The following is a 16778-nucleotide window of genomic DNA, read 5'->3' as shown; positions in this document are numbered from 1 at the left end:
TCTGGGAGTCTACCCTACCAAGTGGTGCTAGCCCAGCCCTGAACCCTTGAAAGTAGGCCGGAGGTGCTTACTGGCAGATCTGACGCATCTCATCTGCTGAGCGACGCATCCCCGAGAAGAACCGATGCACTGTTGCTGCTGCATAGATTGGACTGCCCGCAAAATTCTCCATTACTTCTGCAGTTCTCAGAACGGACCTATCACCCCGATGGCGCAGCACATCCTCGGCATTGGCCTTTGCATCTCTTATCGAGCAGCCTAGACGACGGATTTTGCATAGTAGTGCTCAGATCCAACCCATCACCCTGACTGCATGCCTCATCCCATACGCCAGACTTTACATTGCAGGCCCCGTTGACAGGATCCTTGATAACAGTGCAAGGGGGCCTCACACTGCAGCCTCGCTGCATCTCAGAGGCGATGCATCACCTTAGCTGTGCAGCGCATAATCAACGCAGATCCTCGTATTGCGCCACAACCAGGGTTTAGGGTACTTTTTCATTGTGCCTAACTGTGTCCATGTAGCTGGCTGCGCTCCATTGTAGTCAGCCGGAGCTTGTGACTCTGTCTCCGGCCGGACCAGATATTCACAGTTAGTGCATTGTGCTTTTTGACATTAATTTCTGTAAAAACCTAAACATTCCATAACTCTGGTTCTACTGATTGGAGTTTTGTCATTTTGGTTTTGTTTAGTTTATTGAAGTGTACCCTATTATTCTAAACCTGTTGTGGGTTCTGTTTGTGTTGTGTATTCACAGTTTTACTGTTTGAAGCATTGCACAAATACTTTACACAATGTTTTTGAGTTAAGCCTGACTTCTCTGTGCCAAGCTACCAAGGGGGTGAGCACAAGTTAATTTGAGGTTGCCTGTGCCTTACCCTGACAAGGACTGTAGTTGCTGCTTGATCAGGGCTCACACCCAGTCAACCACAGCCCAATTTCTTACAATATGCAAAAGAAGTCAGGTATTATATTTCGGGATCAATTATGGAAAGTCAGTGAGGTGTTATGGGCTTACATTGGGAAATGTACACAAATTATAAGAGAAAAAAATGGGAGAGTTCTGGAGAAGATGTATTATAGGGAATTCATGTTTGGGATCTTGTACAAAAGTTTTCTTTAAAACATCAGTGATGCAACAATCAATTTCATTTGGAAAATCTATTTTGAGCAGGATTGTTTTCCCTTTTTTCTGGTTGCTTACAAGTAGAGGATACGTATCAGTTTGATGCATTGACATGATTAGCACTCTTGCATCAAAGGATCAGTTAAAGCTGAAGGTCGCTTCCTGCTCTAGTCCTTCTTCAGGTGTGAAGATCTCTTCTTCCCACAGGAACACTGGAGCAGGCCATCGGGCATGTAGACACCTTTTCAAAGTAACCCTTTCTTACTCTGATCATCTTTATGCTTTGTAAACCTAGTAATTAGGGATGGGTAACTTCTTCACCCTCTACAGGGTTGCCAGCTAGCTTCAATGAGGGCAGTGCAAATACCTTAAATTCACCATGCCTTGCAGGTTGTAGAACAACACTATGGTGACAGACGACTCAAAAACAGGTTTCTTATAAATCCACAATCAATCCATCATTGATCAGCTGAATATGTCAATAAAAAGTTAACAGAGTCAGTCAGAGTAGATTTTTGTCAGAGCGCACTCCATCAAAAGTACAGAGCTACTTTTCCTATGAATGTGCCCATTCTATATTATTCAGAGATCCTCACATTTAAAAGAATAAAGGTGATAGGCCCTCACTTACTGAATGCTGCCATACATTTTTCTGGGACTCTGGGATTTTTAACCATCAGGTAGTACAAAGGTATCCCACTGAGGGCTATGGCGCAACCCATGCCTGTGTTAAAAGGGTCCGAGTACAGGGACATTCCAACTATGAAGAGAGACATCACAGTGAAGACAACTGGAATAAAGATAGGAACCTGCATAGTGGAAGAAAAGGGAGAAAGGGTAAAAGATAAACCTGCCAAGTGATAATTGGTCAAATAAGAAGTACCAACATTGTAGGTTAGAAGTAAAAATATAAGAACATTCAAAGTAGTGTTTTGGAATTTTGTTACAAAATATTTGCATTTGCTATGCGTACATTTAACATCTGTTGCTATTGAAGCAGCGTAATTTAGATTTCACCCTTTTGGGCTTAATTAAGCCACATGCATGTGTATGTATGGCCTTATGTACTTTTGTGATGTATTCTTAGTAACATAATGTAATGGACTTGAACAGTTACAGAAAGTGCTCTCTACTGTGTAACCTTGACATTTATATGAGCATTCATATTAACTTTTTCTTTACAGTAACAATAATTTGCAGTTCCTATATATATATATATATATATATATATATATACATATATATATATATATATATATATATTATATATATATATATCTGTGTGGTTTGAATAATATTGTTTTTCTCACATGTTTACGCATTTCTTGAAATAATATTCCCTATTACTCTCCATTTATGCCATAATGGAAAATGTACTCCTTCAAATTGTGTTCTACACCTTCTAGACCAGGACCTGTGGATCCCCTGCCAGGAAGAAGGACTGCTGTGCTGCTAATGGGACTGCCACTCTGCTGGACTGCTGCTCTGAAAGACTGTTGCCCTGCTGTGCTGACCTGCTGCCCTCCTGGGTGGGAAGGACTGCATCTGCATCTGTTGAACACAGGCCCCCAGAGTAACTCCAAAGACTAGGTAGCTGGCCTCCAGACTAGAGCCTCAGGGGCAAAAGGCTCAAAAAAACCTTGAACTCATGATCTGTGAGTCCTATCTTGCCAAGGGGTGCACAGGGTCAGGCCTAATCAAAGTAATACACCCCAACACCCTCACACTGTACAGCAATTAAGGTATAGATTTTCATACCCATTAGGAACAGCTATTGAATGATTGGGGCCTGATCCTTCACGTAATCATGTCTCCGTGATGAATAACAAATTCCGATCCCATGAAATCAACCACATGTTATCAACCTAACCTCCGAGGATTCTCAATATGTTTCAAAGGAAGAATGTATTAATTAAGGTGAAAGTCTGCACGGTCATCTGCTGCTAAGAATTTGCACTAGATGAAAGTTCAGGGCTCTCCTCACGACAATGGGGTTGCACATGTGATAAACCATTTACTGCATGAAGCAGAGTGGCAGCATTTGGACGAAGTCCAATGTGTTTAGAGCACAGGGTACTTGTTGGTCAAAAGATGTCTTCCGGTAGAATCAGAAGCAATATCCCTTACTGACCACTAAACTCAGTGCTGATGGTGCAGACAGACTTGCCTTTGACAAACATGCAGTGGACTTGTTGCTTTCCCATAGAATTACTACAGTGCTGGGGCGCTTAAAAACTGACCAGCCTCCATACATGTTTTGGGTACTGAAAAAAACTAGACAACTGACAGTTAAAAATGGCAGCCATGTGATGACACATTCACTACTCACGCTAAGATGGCAGTCCTCCACTAACCAGCATGGCGTTCCCAGGTATGGTAATCAAGTGGTTGTCACCCCATCCTAAATAGGTACCCGGAACCACAATGGCCCACCAGTCTCTGGGTCAAGGGTTAGCAATGAGAAGCCAATAAAAGTCCTTCAATCCTTGGCTTACAACCTAGGACTGCAAGTAGATACTTTACTTTAATCAAAGAAGAGTATTTGAGCAGGATGAAATTAAGGAACGAAAACATCATTTAGCAGAAGAAGGGTGTTGTTGCTAGATTTTTTTTTAGCTCACATAAGAGTAACCACTAATTGTCTTTTTTCACTGTTTCTTAACCATTGTAGTGTCCTGAAGTTCTGGGTCCTGATGAGAACGCCTAATTTATGTTGGGTTAGATCTGCGTTAGCAGCATAATTGCACCAGGGAGTGTGCTCATGAAAAAGGAAGCATAGGTATGCAGGGAATCTTTGGGTCTAAATAATCTAGTTGTCAGATTCCTCACTTAGGCCTATAATTAAAACACAGGATCTACTTGCACTTCTACCTTGTAAGCTAAAAATTCAAGGGCATTTATTGGCTTCTCATTGATTGCCCCCTTGTCTAGTTTGAATTTCGGAACTAGAACATCTATTGCTACATGGTTTGTATCTATAATTCCATTTTTGTGATAATGTAATAATTTTCTTTTTTTGATGGGGGACATGAATGTTAACTGATCCATTTCATGATAATCTGTGTTGTTCCTCCTTCCCTCAGTTCCCCCTTGCACTCACAGTGCGTCAAAGACTGATGGACTGAAGTCCCCCATGTCATTATTCTGTGTAAACAAATTCTTTTCCGATTGCACATGTATACCACTGTAACACAACCTGCTACATTATGATGTACTCTGAGAATAAAAAAAAAAGAAAATCTGGGTTGTTCCTCTGTTATTGGCATTTCTAAGCAAAAAGTAAAGGTTTCCAAAGCTTTTCACAAAGAATGATGAAAATAAATGGTGTACACAGTGATCGCAAGTGAACAGGAAAGGGTAGTAGATAGCTGGTCCACAGCAACATGATTCCCCGATTAAGGAACAACAGACAATATAATGTCCTAAGTAAATAAAATCAGAGGAAATGGGGCTCCGGGCCCAAATGGACTACCAGCATTGATTTACATTTATGATCCTGGACAGTGGAGCAAACAACTCCTCCAAATGTTTAACTTCTGCCTCCAGAAAAGCAACATACCTGAGTCTTGGCGTGGGTCCATTCCTCATCCCATTTACAAAAAAAAAGCCCCATCTCAAACCAGATAGTTATCAAATGATTGCACTATTTGACATCGATTTAAGAATCTTTAACGCCATCCTACTACAAACTACTATTGGATGAAGTGCATTCACACCCCCCAAAACAAGGAAAACAACTGCTGAAAGTGCTGCAGATGACGTAAGGTTGCTGAAACTTAACTCCAAATGGCTTGAACATTTGAGGAAAGCGCTGTCCCTGTGCTGTAGAGTACACACAACTGCATGACTGTGAATCTAAGGGTAAAAAAGTAATTTTTGGAGGCAGCCACAACAAGAACATAGCATCTGGGAGACAACTTGATTAAAAAATGTTCCAGTTACAAATATTTAGGGGGCTCTCTTTGCAAGCATTTGGCACTTTAATCGCGAGGCACCGTACTATCATCGGATAACCGCTGCAACTGCTTGATGGCGGCGCCCACTAGTGGAACCAACGAACAGTCGGAATAGCAGGTGTTATGCATCCCGATTTCACTTAAGTGCCACTGGTGTAACAAAGGCCCCTGCAGCCCCCACAGTACGGGGGGCCCCTGAGCTCCGGGAGTTCCCCTCGGCAATGTACCCTGGCCTGAGCGCTCCTGAGTAAGTCCGGAGGTAGCACTTTGCAGGGCCCCCCTCAAAGTTTCGCCAGTGTCAGTACACTTTTAGACATTTAGGGCCCGATTCACAGAATGAACTTAAGACTAAATCCTAAACTTACTACTATTTGGTATTCACAGAATGCACTTACTACTTTCGGGATTCACAGAGTGAACTTACTACTTTCGGGATTCACAGAATAAACTTACTACTTTCGGTATTCACAGAATAGATTTAAGACTACTAACTCTAAGTCCGAACTCGGGCCGGAATTTCCAGAAATTAGTGTTAAGTTCATTCTGTGAATCGGGCCCTTAGACCCCACCTGAATGCACTTTATGACCCAACCAAGACCCATAGCTGGTTTTTTTACGCATTATCTGTTGCACTTTTCAAGCATCTGGCACTTTAATTGTCGCACCATTATCGAATGACTGCTGAAACAGTTCAATGGCAGAGAGGCCCACTACCCTAATGAACAATCAGTCGAGAGAGCAGTTATCACGTATCCCGAATTTTCTTGAGTGCACTTTGGAACTAAGAATCCCTGCTGGCCTTTCCACCATGCCTTTTTTGCACTTTTTCAGTATTGACTATATAATTGTGTGGCATCGCACCATCACTGGATAATCCTCGCAATGTCACAATGGCAACGGCTGTCACCACTTGAATGCCCAACCAGCAAGTACAATAGTTAGCATTAACTGATTTTTCAGTATTTGAAGAGACTGCAATTAGCATTTTTTTAAAGTTCCCCTTTGACTAGTCACATTTTTTTTGTCTATTCTTTTTATCCTTCTCTTGCTTTTATGCTCACAGTTTTATGACGTAAGGTTTTACTTAACTGTACCATGATTAATAACATTCAATATTAGAACACAAAGAACATGGAGAACATCATTCCTTAAGGCTGGCCTGGTGCACAAAGATATAAGTGAAATATTTGTGATTGTAGATCACTATCACAGATAGAATTAAGGGGCATATTACCAAGGGCCATTATCGCCGCCTTAGCGGGACTTTTTCCCTCTAAAGCGGCAATAATCTTATCGCCCTATTACCTAGCTGTCGCTAACACCAGTTAGCGACAGCTAGTAGGAGATAGCGAGCATCTGGGGGCCCACTTTGCATGTCAGCGATATATATCGCTAATGACATGCAAAGTGGGCGTGCCAAGATGTTAGCGACTGGAAACAGTCGCTAATATCGCTATCTCCAATTATCAACAAAGCCTTACTTTTGGAAATATTCGCGCTAAGCGCGAATATCTCCAAAAGCTAACGCCTGCCCAGAGCCGTTCTTAGCCATGTTATCTAATGGAAGGTGGATAACATGGCTAAGAGCATTGTCACGATAATGCATGAATATCGCAGATTTTTCAGCGATATTCATGCATTTCGCAGGATTTTTACCACTTTTGAGATAAACCTTGATAATATCAAAGTATCTCAGCGGTAAAAATCGTCGAAGCGCGGCGATATAATTTTAGCCGCTAACCATGCATAGCGATAATTATCGCTATTGCTTGGTAATATGCCCCTAAGATATTAATTGACTAAAACTATGGTGCTAAATTTTAAAACCATAAGAAGTAATTAATAAAACTCACTAAAACAGCATAGAATGCTACAATTATATTACTTAAAGGTATAAGGAGCATTTCCCATTACCTTAAATGGCCTAGGTAGATCCGGATACTTGAATCGATGGATGACCAGACCTAGAGTTGCTAGTGCAATGAAAAGCCAGCTAGAACAGCTAAAGAAATTCAACAGGCCATAGAGATCTCCAATCAATACCATCAACAATATCAGAGGTAACTGGAAAGCAAAAGATGAACACAATTAAAGTAGGTGGATAGAGTCAAAACTACAAGGCAGTAATCCAGGATCTGTTGAGTTGCATAATGACCCAAGGGCCAGATTTACTAAGGCTTCGCCACAGAGATAGCATGACCCAAGGCCATGCAAGTGGTGTAATTTTATTGCTGGAAAGGGGGCCTTTTCACAGCACTAGGCTTTGCATCTCCTTGTGTCGAGGGGGCGAAGCATTACTGGGGTGGATCACACACACACACAATTTGATCTATTAAGATAGGCAGATTGACTTTGCATCAAAAACTAATGCATGCTTTAAGCAGGCAAAAGCATGGGGAATGTGTTCATCTGTCAGAAAAAGCAACCCAACATATTTGCCACAGTCCATAACACACTAAATACGTCTGACACCTTTTGCTGTTGTCCATACATAGGAATTTGTCCTGAAAGAGTACAGTTCAAGTACAAACGCGGTACTGGACAACACACAATCACCTCTGCGCCATAATGCAAGCTCACGCAAGATGGAAGGCAACCTGTATGTGCTACAGCAATGGGGAGGCCAGAAGTAGCAGATGTGTCTGAGCTGCTTTTTTCCTTCAATCAATGGTGTACAACAAATATGGATGCTGCGCTGTGTTCTTTTGAAAAGTTAGTCAATATAGGACAAAGTGTACCTTTAATAGTTCATTGAAGATGGAACAGGAAATGCATTCAATAGAATGGGGATTGAATTTAAAGAAACAAGTAATGCAAGGACACATCAGGGCAATGGTACAGGAACAATACAGTGAGAAGAACGAGAGGGAACATGAAGAGAAACAAGTGAATACAAGCAAGGTGAAGCCAGTGAATGTAGACACTTAAAACACTACAAAGCAATCACAATTTCCATTGACTGTAGACATGTATCAAGCAGGGCACAATATTAGAAGTTTATGGAGCACACATATGAATTGAAGGCTTCATATTCCTTTAGCTTTTGTGGACATATAAGCATTTCTCACGTTGTGGACTGTGTAACTCTACATTTTTAGGTCTGGTGTTAGCCAATATCTTTGATTTTACTAAAATATATGCATAATATACTAACATAAAAGGGGCTTTCAGCCAGCTCTCTTATTCCATTGTTTTGTTGGTGTGCCATTCACATTTTCTTTCCATCCACTACAGCATATAGCATGGGGCAGTGGCTCAGTCTACTTTAGCCACTGGCTAACTTCACTTTGAGGGACTGCATTTTGCTCTTCATATGGACCACATCTGCACACAAGATATAATTTTTGTTACTTTAGTGTTGCCTTTGTGTTTAAAGCCTGGCAGGCTTTCAATCAGCTCTTCATTATGTTTTTGATGTGAGCACAGCCCACTTTTCAGCTTTATTCTTTCCCGTCTCTGTAAGAAAGTGCCCTCTTTTTGCATGGTTGCCCCCACTTTTTGCCTAACCGCTGATGTAATGTGACGGAGTGTGCCCTGGGTTCCTGCCAAACTGGTACCCAGGGCCTATGTTATTTCCCTATAACTGCATTAGGACAAAACCAAATTGGCATCTTTGGCCAAAGGGCAGTGTCTTGTAAATGCTACCATAGGTACCAGAAGCACTGAGGCCAGGGAAGGCCTCTAAGGGCTGCAGCACTTATCGTACCCTATTGTACCTTTACAAACACACTGTCTTTGCAGGCTGAGTGTTTTGGTGCAGACAAAGTGAAGAGTGCCATGCCTACAATCCACCGTCCTAGCATGGATCAGCCACCCCATAAACTGGGTGCACTATACCCATTTATTTGAAGTAAAGATGTACAAAACATTACCAAAAAGCATTAGCAAAGGCAAAAGGAAAACAGTTAATGCCAGACGAACATAGTTAAATATAGTTTTTTTTAACCAGACTTAATATATTAGTTGTTATTGCGTTATTCATATTTTTCTTCCACTCACTTCAACAAGCACCATGGCTCATTGCACTTCAACCATTGGCTGACTTCACTTTGAGTTTTCACAAAGAGCACATTGACACACAAAGTAGTTCCCTTCAGTGCCAGGGCCTACAATGGTAATGTCTTCTTTTTTTTATACCAAAAATATATATTTGCTTTAAGCCAGTGTTTTTTAATTTTTTTTAGATTGATGAGTACCTGGCAGTTTCCCCAGCTATAGCGTTTTGCAAAAACCACGGAAGAACAAAACAATTGTGGCTAAATCCAAAAGGCTGTGGGACAATGCCAGACCTATGGGCTTTGCCAATGTGTGTTTTATCATAGTGATCAGTCTTCCTATTCGTCTATGTATGTAAAATTGGCACCACTAATCCAACTACGGCATGGGAGTTATTAGGCCACTAACTATAAACCATACAATAACTTACGTACCCGCTTTATTAATCATGGGCTGAGAGACAAGTGTTCCTACCAAACAGAAAACCTGTACTATTTAGTTATATTAATGATTATGCAACGCCTTCCATTTAGTACCATTTCAGAAAAGGCCATTTAGCTACTGGAAGACATTGTCTCCTGTTTCGGATACTATTATCGCAGCTGGCGCACCACAAGGGGAAAGCAGCCTAAGGACTTGGCCCATCGTGACTTGGTCTCCACTTGGATATACCCTCTGACACTGCTCCACATGACATGCCAACGACATGACCCTCTATTAACTCCGCCCGTCGTGAGACGTCTGCACTCCAGACACTAAGGACTAATTGTGCATTTTGAAAATACACCACCACCATTGGGTAGGGGGTGAGTGGAGGGCTGGCAACATGGGTAGATTTTCAAAAATGTGATGCTGCAGGCTCATGCCTGGCCACCAGTACACTGATTGTAATTCTTCCAGAGAATCTTTTAGTTTGAGGTGTCTGAGACCCTCGCCCATATGTGCGTCTGCAATTAACAAAGTTCTCCTGTCCATGTTTGGAATTACTCTATCCCCCACTCCAGGGATTCGAGCAAAAGGGACGGAGTTTGCATCGATTATGTATGTATAATTGAGTGGATAGTTGATCGGTAGCGCTGAGCAGTCGCCTTTTGATGACGTTTTCACCGCCAGCACTGTTTCACCGTCAATGTATTTCATTGTACGCTTTTTCCTAGCTACGGAAGCCGATTCAGTTGCTGCCGTTGTGGCTGTCTCAGCCAATGAATTCCCTGCAACGTGAACGCCATCACGCTGATGACTCAGTGTATGTATCACGTGAGTCTTTGGTAGTTCTTTTTGTAACAGAACTATTTGTTCCCAAAGCAGTTTTTGCTTTATTGTTGCACCTGTGTCATCTTTGTAGCCGTTTTGAATCCATTTCTGCAAATCGTTGTTATATGATTTGACGCAGTAATATGAATCGGACACTATAAGTGTCGGGAATTCGTGATCCGCATTATCTAGCGCCATTTTCAATGCTATTATTTCAGTCTGTTGTTCTGAATTAGTTTCTACTGAGTGTGTTTTTGTTAATAGAGGTCTTAGTTTACCTCCGCGCCACACTTTTTTTGTAATCTCACATGTGGGGTTGTATGCTTGTTCTCCCCAAACGGAGGGTTGAGCATGTCCGTCTGTATAGATTACACATGCATACTGTCATAAAGGCAGAATGTCGATTGGCAGAGGGAATATTCTTTCATATTCTAGGTTTTTTAATTCCTTTAGTTCTGGATCAAAGTAGTAGTATACTTTGTCCGTTGTAATTGAATTCACCCATTGTATCCATTTTGGATTCAATGCCGTTGTTGGTAAATTACACGGGGTTGTTAATGCCTCAAAGGCTGATTCTGCTGTTCTGACCGTGATTCGTCTACCGTCAGCTTTATCTTTTTCTCTAGCTATTGCGGTTTGAACTGCATGAACAATGTTTTCTTTAATGCTGAATTTCTTTTCAGCTTCTGTGTACAAGTGTGATTTGAATGCAATTGGTACCTTTTCTCCCTCATTAGAGGTCAGGTATGTGAATCCGCATCTTCCTGGGATGACTCGAATCACAAGATTGCGTGTGTTATCACGTGTTTCTAATTTTGTTTTAATTAACATGTCTGTTTGTAAGGATCTCAGAATTTCTGTGTGTATTTGAGTCCAATTGTTTTTTTTAAAATCTGGTTTTATTAGATCATAAAGGGGTTTGACCCTTTCTGCGTAATTTGCAATGTATGTTCTTCCGAAATTTAGGAAGCCTAGAATTGACTGTAGGTTTTTTAGTGTTCTAGGTGCTTGGAGTACGGCACATTTCTCTAGGAAATTGTCAGCCAGGCTTTTGCCTTCACTTGATAATTCATATCCTAAGAACAGGACTGTTAGATGGGCAATTCTAGATTTTTTAAAGTTGAATTTGTAACCCTCTGCTGCGAACCCAAGTATTATGGTGTTCACTCTCTTCAAGTGAGTATCCAAGTCATCATCTGTTAGGTATATGTCGTCGACATAAGATAATGCCTCTTCATCATATGTTTGTAATAACTCTGTTACTCTCGCTGAGAATAATCCTGGGCTGTTCTTGTACCCCTGGGGTAACCGACAGAATTGTTTTTGAGCGCCATTTATTGAGAACGCAGACAAGTATCTGCTCTCTGGTGCTATATTTTGACAAAAGAATCCATTAGAGATGTCTAATGTTGTTTTGTATTTTTTGCGCACTATGTTATTCATTAGTGTTGCACTATGCGAGTTTTGCACTGCAAAAGTTTTGCAACATGAGTTAAGGTGTCTGTAATCCAAAACTAGACGATATGAATTGTCTGGTTTGGAGACCGGAAACAAAGGGTTGTTCATTTGTGAGGTGCAAGTTTCAATCACCCCCTGGTATTCTAATTGGTCTAGGATTTCTTTTACCTGTTTTTTAGCTTCTTGCTTAACTGGGTACTGTCTTTGTGCAGTAGGTTGTGATTTTAACTGGATTTTGTGAGGAGGAGAGTCCTCATCCCATCCTACATGATTTTTATATATAGCCGGAGCTTGAGCTACTGCCCACTTTCTTGCAAGTGTATATTTTTTATGAATTGGGATATGATTTGAGAAGGCAGGCATAATTATTTCTTCGCCATGAGGGCAGTCCCTGACAAACTCTGGTGGCCAGTCTTTTTCAGCTAGAAGGATGTCATAGCCCTTGGAGAGATTATCCCAAAATAGTCTTATCCCCCTCTATACGTAATGTTATTTCATATATTTTGTGAGGTTTGCTAACTCTGGTGTCTGCAGTTTCCACTTGAAGGTATTCATTCGTGTCCACTGTCTCCAGATGATTCATAAGGACTTTGCGGGCTATGCTCACTTCTGCTGCGCTGTCTAGCATTGTCTGAGCCCATTCTCCGTTTTTCAGTTGTGTCCTCAGTATTCTCGGCATTGTTGAATACTTTAATACTGGCTACCTTCTTTTTTGGAAATTGTAATTTCTTATTTGGATGAGCAGGTTCCTTGTCTTTGGACTTGACGTGCCCTTCCCTGGGTTCAGATCGTCCTCTTCTTTCCGATTTCTGCGAGGAAGTCTGAAAAGATTGAGAGGGACGTGTATCAAAATCTTGATATCTATCCGGTTTCTTTATATTATCCCTATTTCTAAGGTTGTATTTTTTCCCAGAGGGCTCACTTTGGGGAGACTTGGGTCCTTGGTCCGGAGATCTTTCTCTCCGCCGAGGAGACCTTCCTCTGGACTGGAATCTCTTTTCTTTCGGATTGGATTGTTTGTTTCCATCCCAGCTCTTTTTTTGTGATGTTAAATTATTTTTAATAAATATTTTTTCAGGACTTTCAATCAGTTGGGGTTTTACTGGTATTCCACCTAAACTATCTCTACCTAGTTCCTCATAGGATTTTTCTATGATTCTGGCAATTTCAGCTGGTTGGTCTGCTATATCTGTTTCTTTTAACCTCTGGCGGATCGCCACATTCGCTGCTTCTCCCTTTATGTTGGCTAGTAATATAGCCGAGACCTGCTTGAAGTCTTTCAGTAATTTCATACCAAGAGTTAAAGCGGGTTCTGGACCGTATTCATCTTGAATTTGTTTTAGCACATCCGGTATTACCGAGATGGATGGAACACCATGCGTTTTTGTGTAGATGGAAGCAAAGACTGTACCCCAAGTGTCACACTCCTCCACGTGTGGTGCGATTCCCATTGGAAGACAGATAGTCAGAATCCTGTGTTTATCCACAGGAGTGGTGTCTGGAAACACCGCCTCTATTTGGGTGATTTTTTGTGCAAACTAGAATGGTATTTGTTCCCTTTTAGCTGGTACCTTACCTAGGCAGGACTGTATGTTCTGTGGTGTAATTTTATTTGTGTTCCCCTGATGAGGGGTCAGCTGTGGAATTTTAATTGCTGGTTGGATTGTTGAAGTCCGCATTACATATTGGACTAATTGTCTATGTACTTTTATTAATTGTTTTAGTTGTATTAAAAGGTTTGCTGCAGACATCCCATCGATGTCTGGATGTGGTGTGTATCCGGCTAGGACCGGCCACGTTGCTCCTGGTCTACCTAATGGACCGAGCCTGGTGATGTGATTATTATGTTTTAGGGCGCCATTAAACAAGAGCAGGTGCTCTTGAAACTTAAGTGGTACTTCCACCTCCTCGAATGGAGTGTACTCATTAGGAGGTTCCTCTGTTTTGTAATAGTGGAAGACCTTTGTTACAGCGTTTGCTGCTGGAAAGTGTATACATGAATAGAACACCTCTGTCTGCCGATATTCGTGTGCCTCTATTACGAATATGACTGTGCCACCTCTAGGTGTCAGTCCATTTTCTATAAGTTTTAAAGTTATAGATTTCCTTATGTTGACCGCGATAAGTATAATATCCGGGTCTGCTTCTTGCATAGTATTATCAGCTGCTACGAGTTCAGCTGCTACTCTAGCTGTCTCTCTTTCTTCTTCAGTATCTGACATTCTACTGTCAGGAAGGTTATTTTGTTTGTTTGCAGATCAGGTTTCTTATGGAAACAGAGATTAGATGCACAATATTTTGGAACAGTGTATCCTTCAACGTTGACTAAACCAAGAACCATACATAGGAGTTTCCTCCTGCGAGGTTTGGCGGATATGACCTTTCACCCACTCCAGACGTCTTTGGAGTATTAAGGGAAAAAAGGGGTCTGAGTGAAAAAGCACGACTGAGTTACTCTAATGTCTTGCGTTAGTTTTATCGCCTTTCCAAACGTTTGGGCGCCATGTAGTGTAGTTCCTATTATCCCAATAGGCTCTGCGCATTGGAATAATACCTTCAATAGTATAGGCCTAGACCAGACGTTAACTAGGTCTTCTATTGTCGATATTAGACTTAAAGTTTTGGGTTTGCCAGCTAGCTCAGAGTTCACTAGAAACTTTCTCGAATAGGCAAGGAGGAGTTGAACCTCCCTGGATAGACAAGAAGGGATTTAGTTTCTGACAACCATAGAACATGACAACTTTGCTCTCCCCTAATCAAGAGTGTATCTCTAGAGTCGTGTGAAAACAAAAGACAACTTATTTTACTCAGTCAGTACGTGCATTCTTAGTCTCACCAGATTGTAGAGAAAAGGAAGAGACGGGCGTGTTCAATAAAAGATGGTATTTATTGATCAGTCTCTTTTCTCATACAAGAGAAGTGGATCGATATTATCGCAATACTTATGGTTAAGTAAAGTGCATACAATAAAAGCAGAAGTATAAAATAATACTGTAAAAACATTTATATGGTTTCTAAGCCATATGCAGGTTTAAAATGGATAAAATAGATATATACATAGATACATTTGACTAATCGTACTCAACTGGTGTTTCTAACTACGCCTACCCCGGTGTACCTGACCTAAGCCTAATACGTGGGCGGGAACAGAAAGTAGCAGTTTAAGTTAAGTTTGTTTTGCCAAGTGACTGACTCAAGAATTCTCTGCGAGGGGTTATTCAGTTCTGTACCTGGAATTTAGGATGAATGAGGGATGGTATCTCTCGTCTCTGGTCTCGATATTCCAGGCTGCCTGCGAGGGCTACCCGGAAGCGCCGGAGCTGGATTTCTCGGCAGGAGAAAGCAGCGTCTCGTTCTCAGCGTGTCAGGAAGGCGGGGCTGCGCCAGCGGGGTCTGCTCTGCTCTGGGCTTCGGCAAGTCTGGCTGCTCCGATCTTGTCACCACCGCGTGTGTTTGCTTAAGGCAATACCGGTAATATTTATACCTGTAAGGTGCCGAGATTGACGTAAGGATGGACATAGATACGTCAATAAGGATGTCATACGACTTGGTCGTTAGCACATTCTTTTGCTGAAGTTCTCGATGAAATCAAAACAATGGGCGCAGGGTTTTTCCCAGGTTGTCATAGGTTTGATTTGTTTTGAGAACTCCGTATGCCTTATCAGGGGCTGGAGGAATATCGCTTGTCTAATTAGATGGCAAGCGTTATGACCTAATCAGATAACACGTTCCTGTGCCGTGGTGTGGCTTAATCAGATAACGGTTTCTGCATCATGGGATGGCTGCTAGTTAACTTGTTAACCAGAACAGGGTCAGGAATAGGGGGATCGATACAGAACCTATAGGAATACATCACACACCAACATAAAAAATGTCCTTGGCATATTGAAAAATCCTTGGCATACTGTATGTTGTCAGCTTGCTCCTCAGGGCCATTTACAAGCGTTTTCTTTGCACTAGTTTGCATGTCCGTCTTGCCAAGACGTAATAGTGCTGGAAATCGTATAGCCACACAAATGCAGTATCATTCCGTCAATTTTTGTCCATCACCATTTCCAACCCTGATTGTCCAACATCTGGTCTCCCATTTTAAACAATTAATGTCAGCTTGTGTAATGTCCATACTTCCAACTACCTGAGAAACATGCAACATACTGATTTGGATGAAAGTCAATGCTGAAGCTATCCCCACCATTGCTTAGTAGAGTGTGGTTCTGCTCAATGTCTACAATCACCCACCTTGGTCTGAGGCTCCATCAATGGTGACCTGCAGCTCGACACACTCGGTCTAGTCAGATTTTTGCACATGTTCCTCTTACTCGTTACCTACTATGCCCTGATGCCTTGTGAAAATGTGTGGGGACCATGATGGCAATAGGGAATCTGCCAGCTCTTGGCTCAGTCCTAGTCTAGTGGCAGATAGTCCAACACTGATGGTCCTGCAACCCTCAAAAGTTTCTTGTGGTTCATTGTCCTCTTGAAGGGAGATCCACTTTCCACCCTCCCAACAACGAGGGATTTCAGGCCCTATGGACTGCTTGCCTGCAATCTCTGTGATGTCTGTCTGCTGACCTGGAAAGAAGATGAATCTCTGGAATCTTCCAAAGCATTTATACTTGTACCACAACCACTCCGTACAGAACACCCAAATACCCCATTGCTTGTTTTATGAATTACTCATTCGGGTCTGGCTACCTCATCCCTCCTTACATCCAGGCCTACAATGGTTGAGGTCACTTCTGGGTTCAATAAGGGTGCTGTTCAGAGTCCTGCGAAGACACTGCACCTCCTGCAAGCACAATTTTGATGCTTCATATATAGTACTGAAGACAAACCTATATCTACTTTCACCGTTTTGCATTTACTTGATTTAGTTCATACTTTCTAATTTTTGTTGCTTCACCACTATCTTGATGCTTTGTTTAGTGTATGTCCCATTACCCACTTACTAGATGAGGTGTTTGAGCCCCCCCAGGCATCATGTGAT

The 16778-nt window shown here is 41.8% G+C and overlaps 1 protein-coding gene across 1 annotated transcript in view; it reads right to left on the bottom strand.

Moving 5' to 3' along the window:
* The window catches only part of LOC144762123 (cystine/glutamate transporter-like), a 365267-nt gene that overhangs the window by 42704 nt on the left and 305785 nt on the right, over window positions 1-16778 (bottom strand). The window contains exons 9-10 of the mRNA XM_078647254.1: window positions 6998-7147; window positions 1759-1936 (exon numbers count right to left, since the gene is read on the bottom strand). Of these exons, the coding sequence (XP_078503380.1) occupies window positions 1759-1936; window positions 6998-7147 (328 nt within the window). The remainder of the gene's footprint in view (window positions 1-1758; window positions 1937-6997; window positions 7148-16778) is intronic.

This window comes from Lissotriton helveticus, chromosome 1_1 (genome assembly GCF_964261635.1).
Source record: "Lissotriton helveticus chromosome 1_1, aLisHel1.1, whole genome shotgun sequence".
Taxonomy (NCBI): domain Eukaryota; kingdom Metazoa; phylum Chordata; class Amphibia; order Caudata; family Salamandridae; genus Lissotriton; species Lissotriton helveticus.
This window is presented reverse-complemented; position numbering and strand designations above follow the sequence as displayed.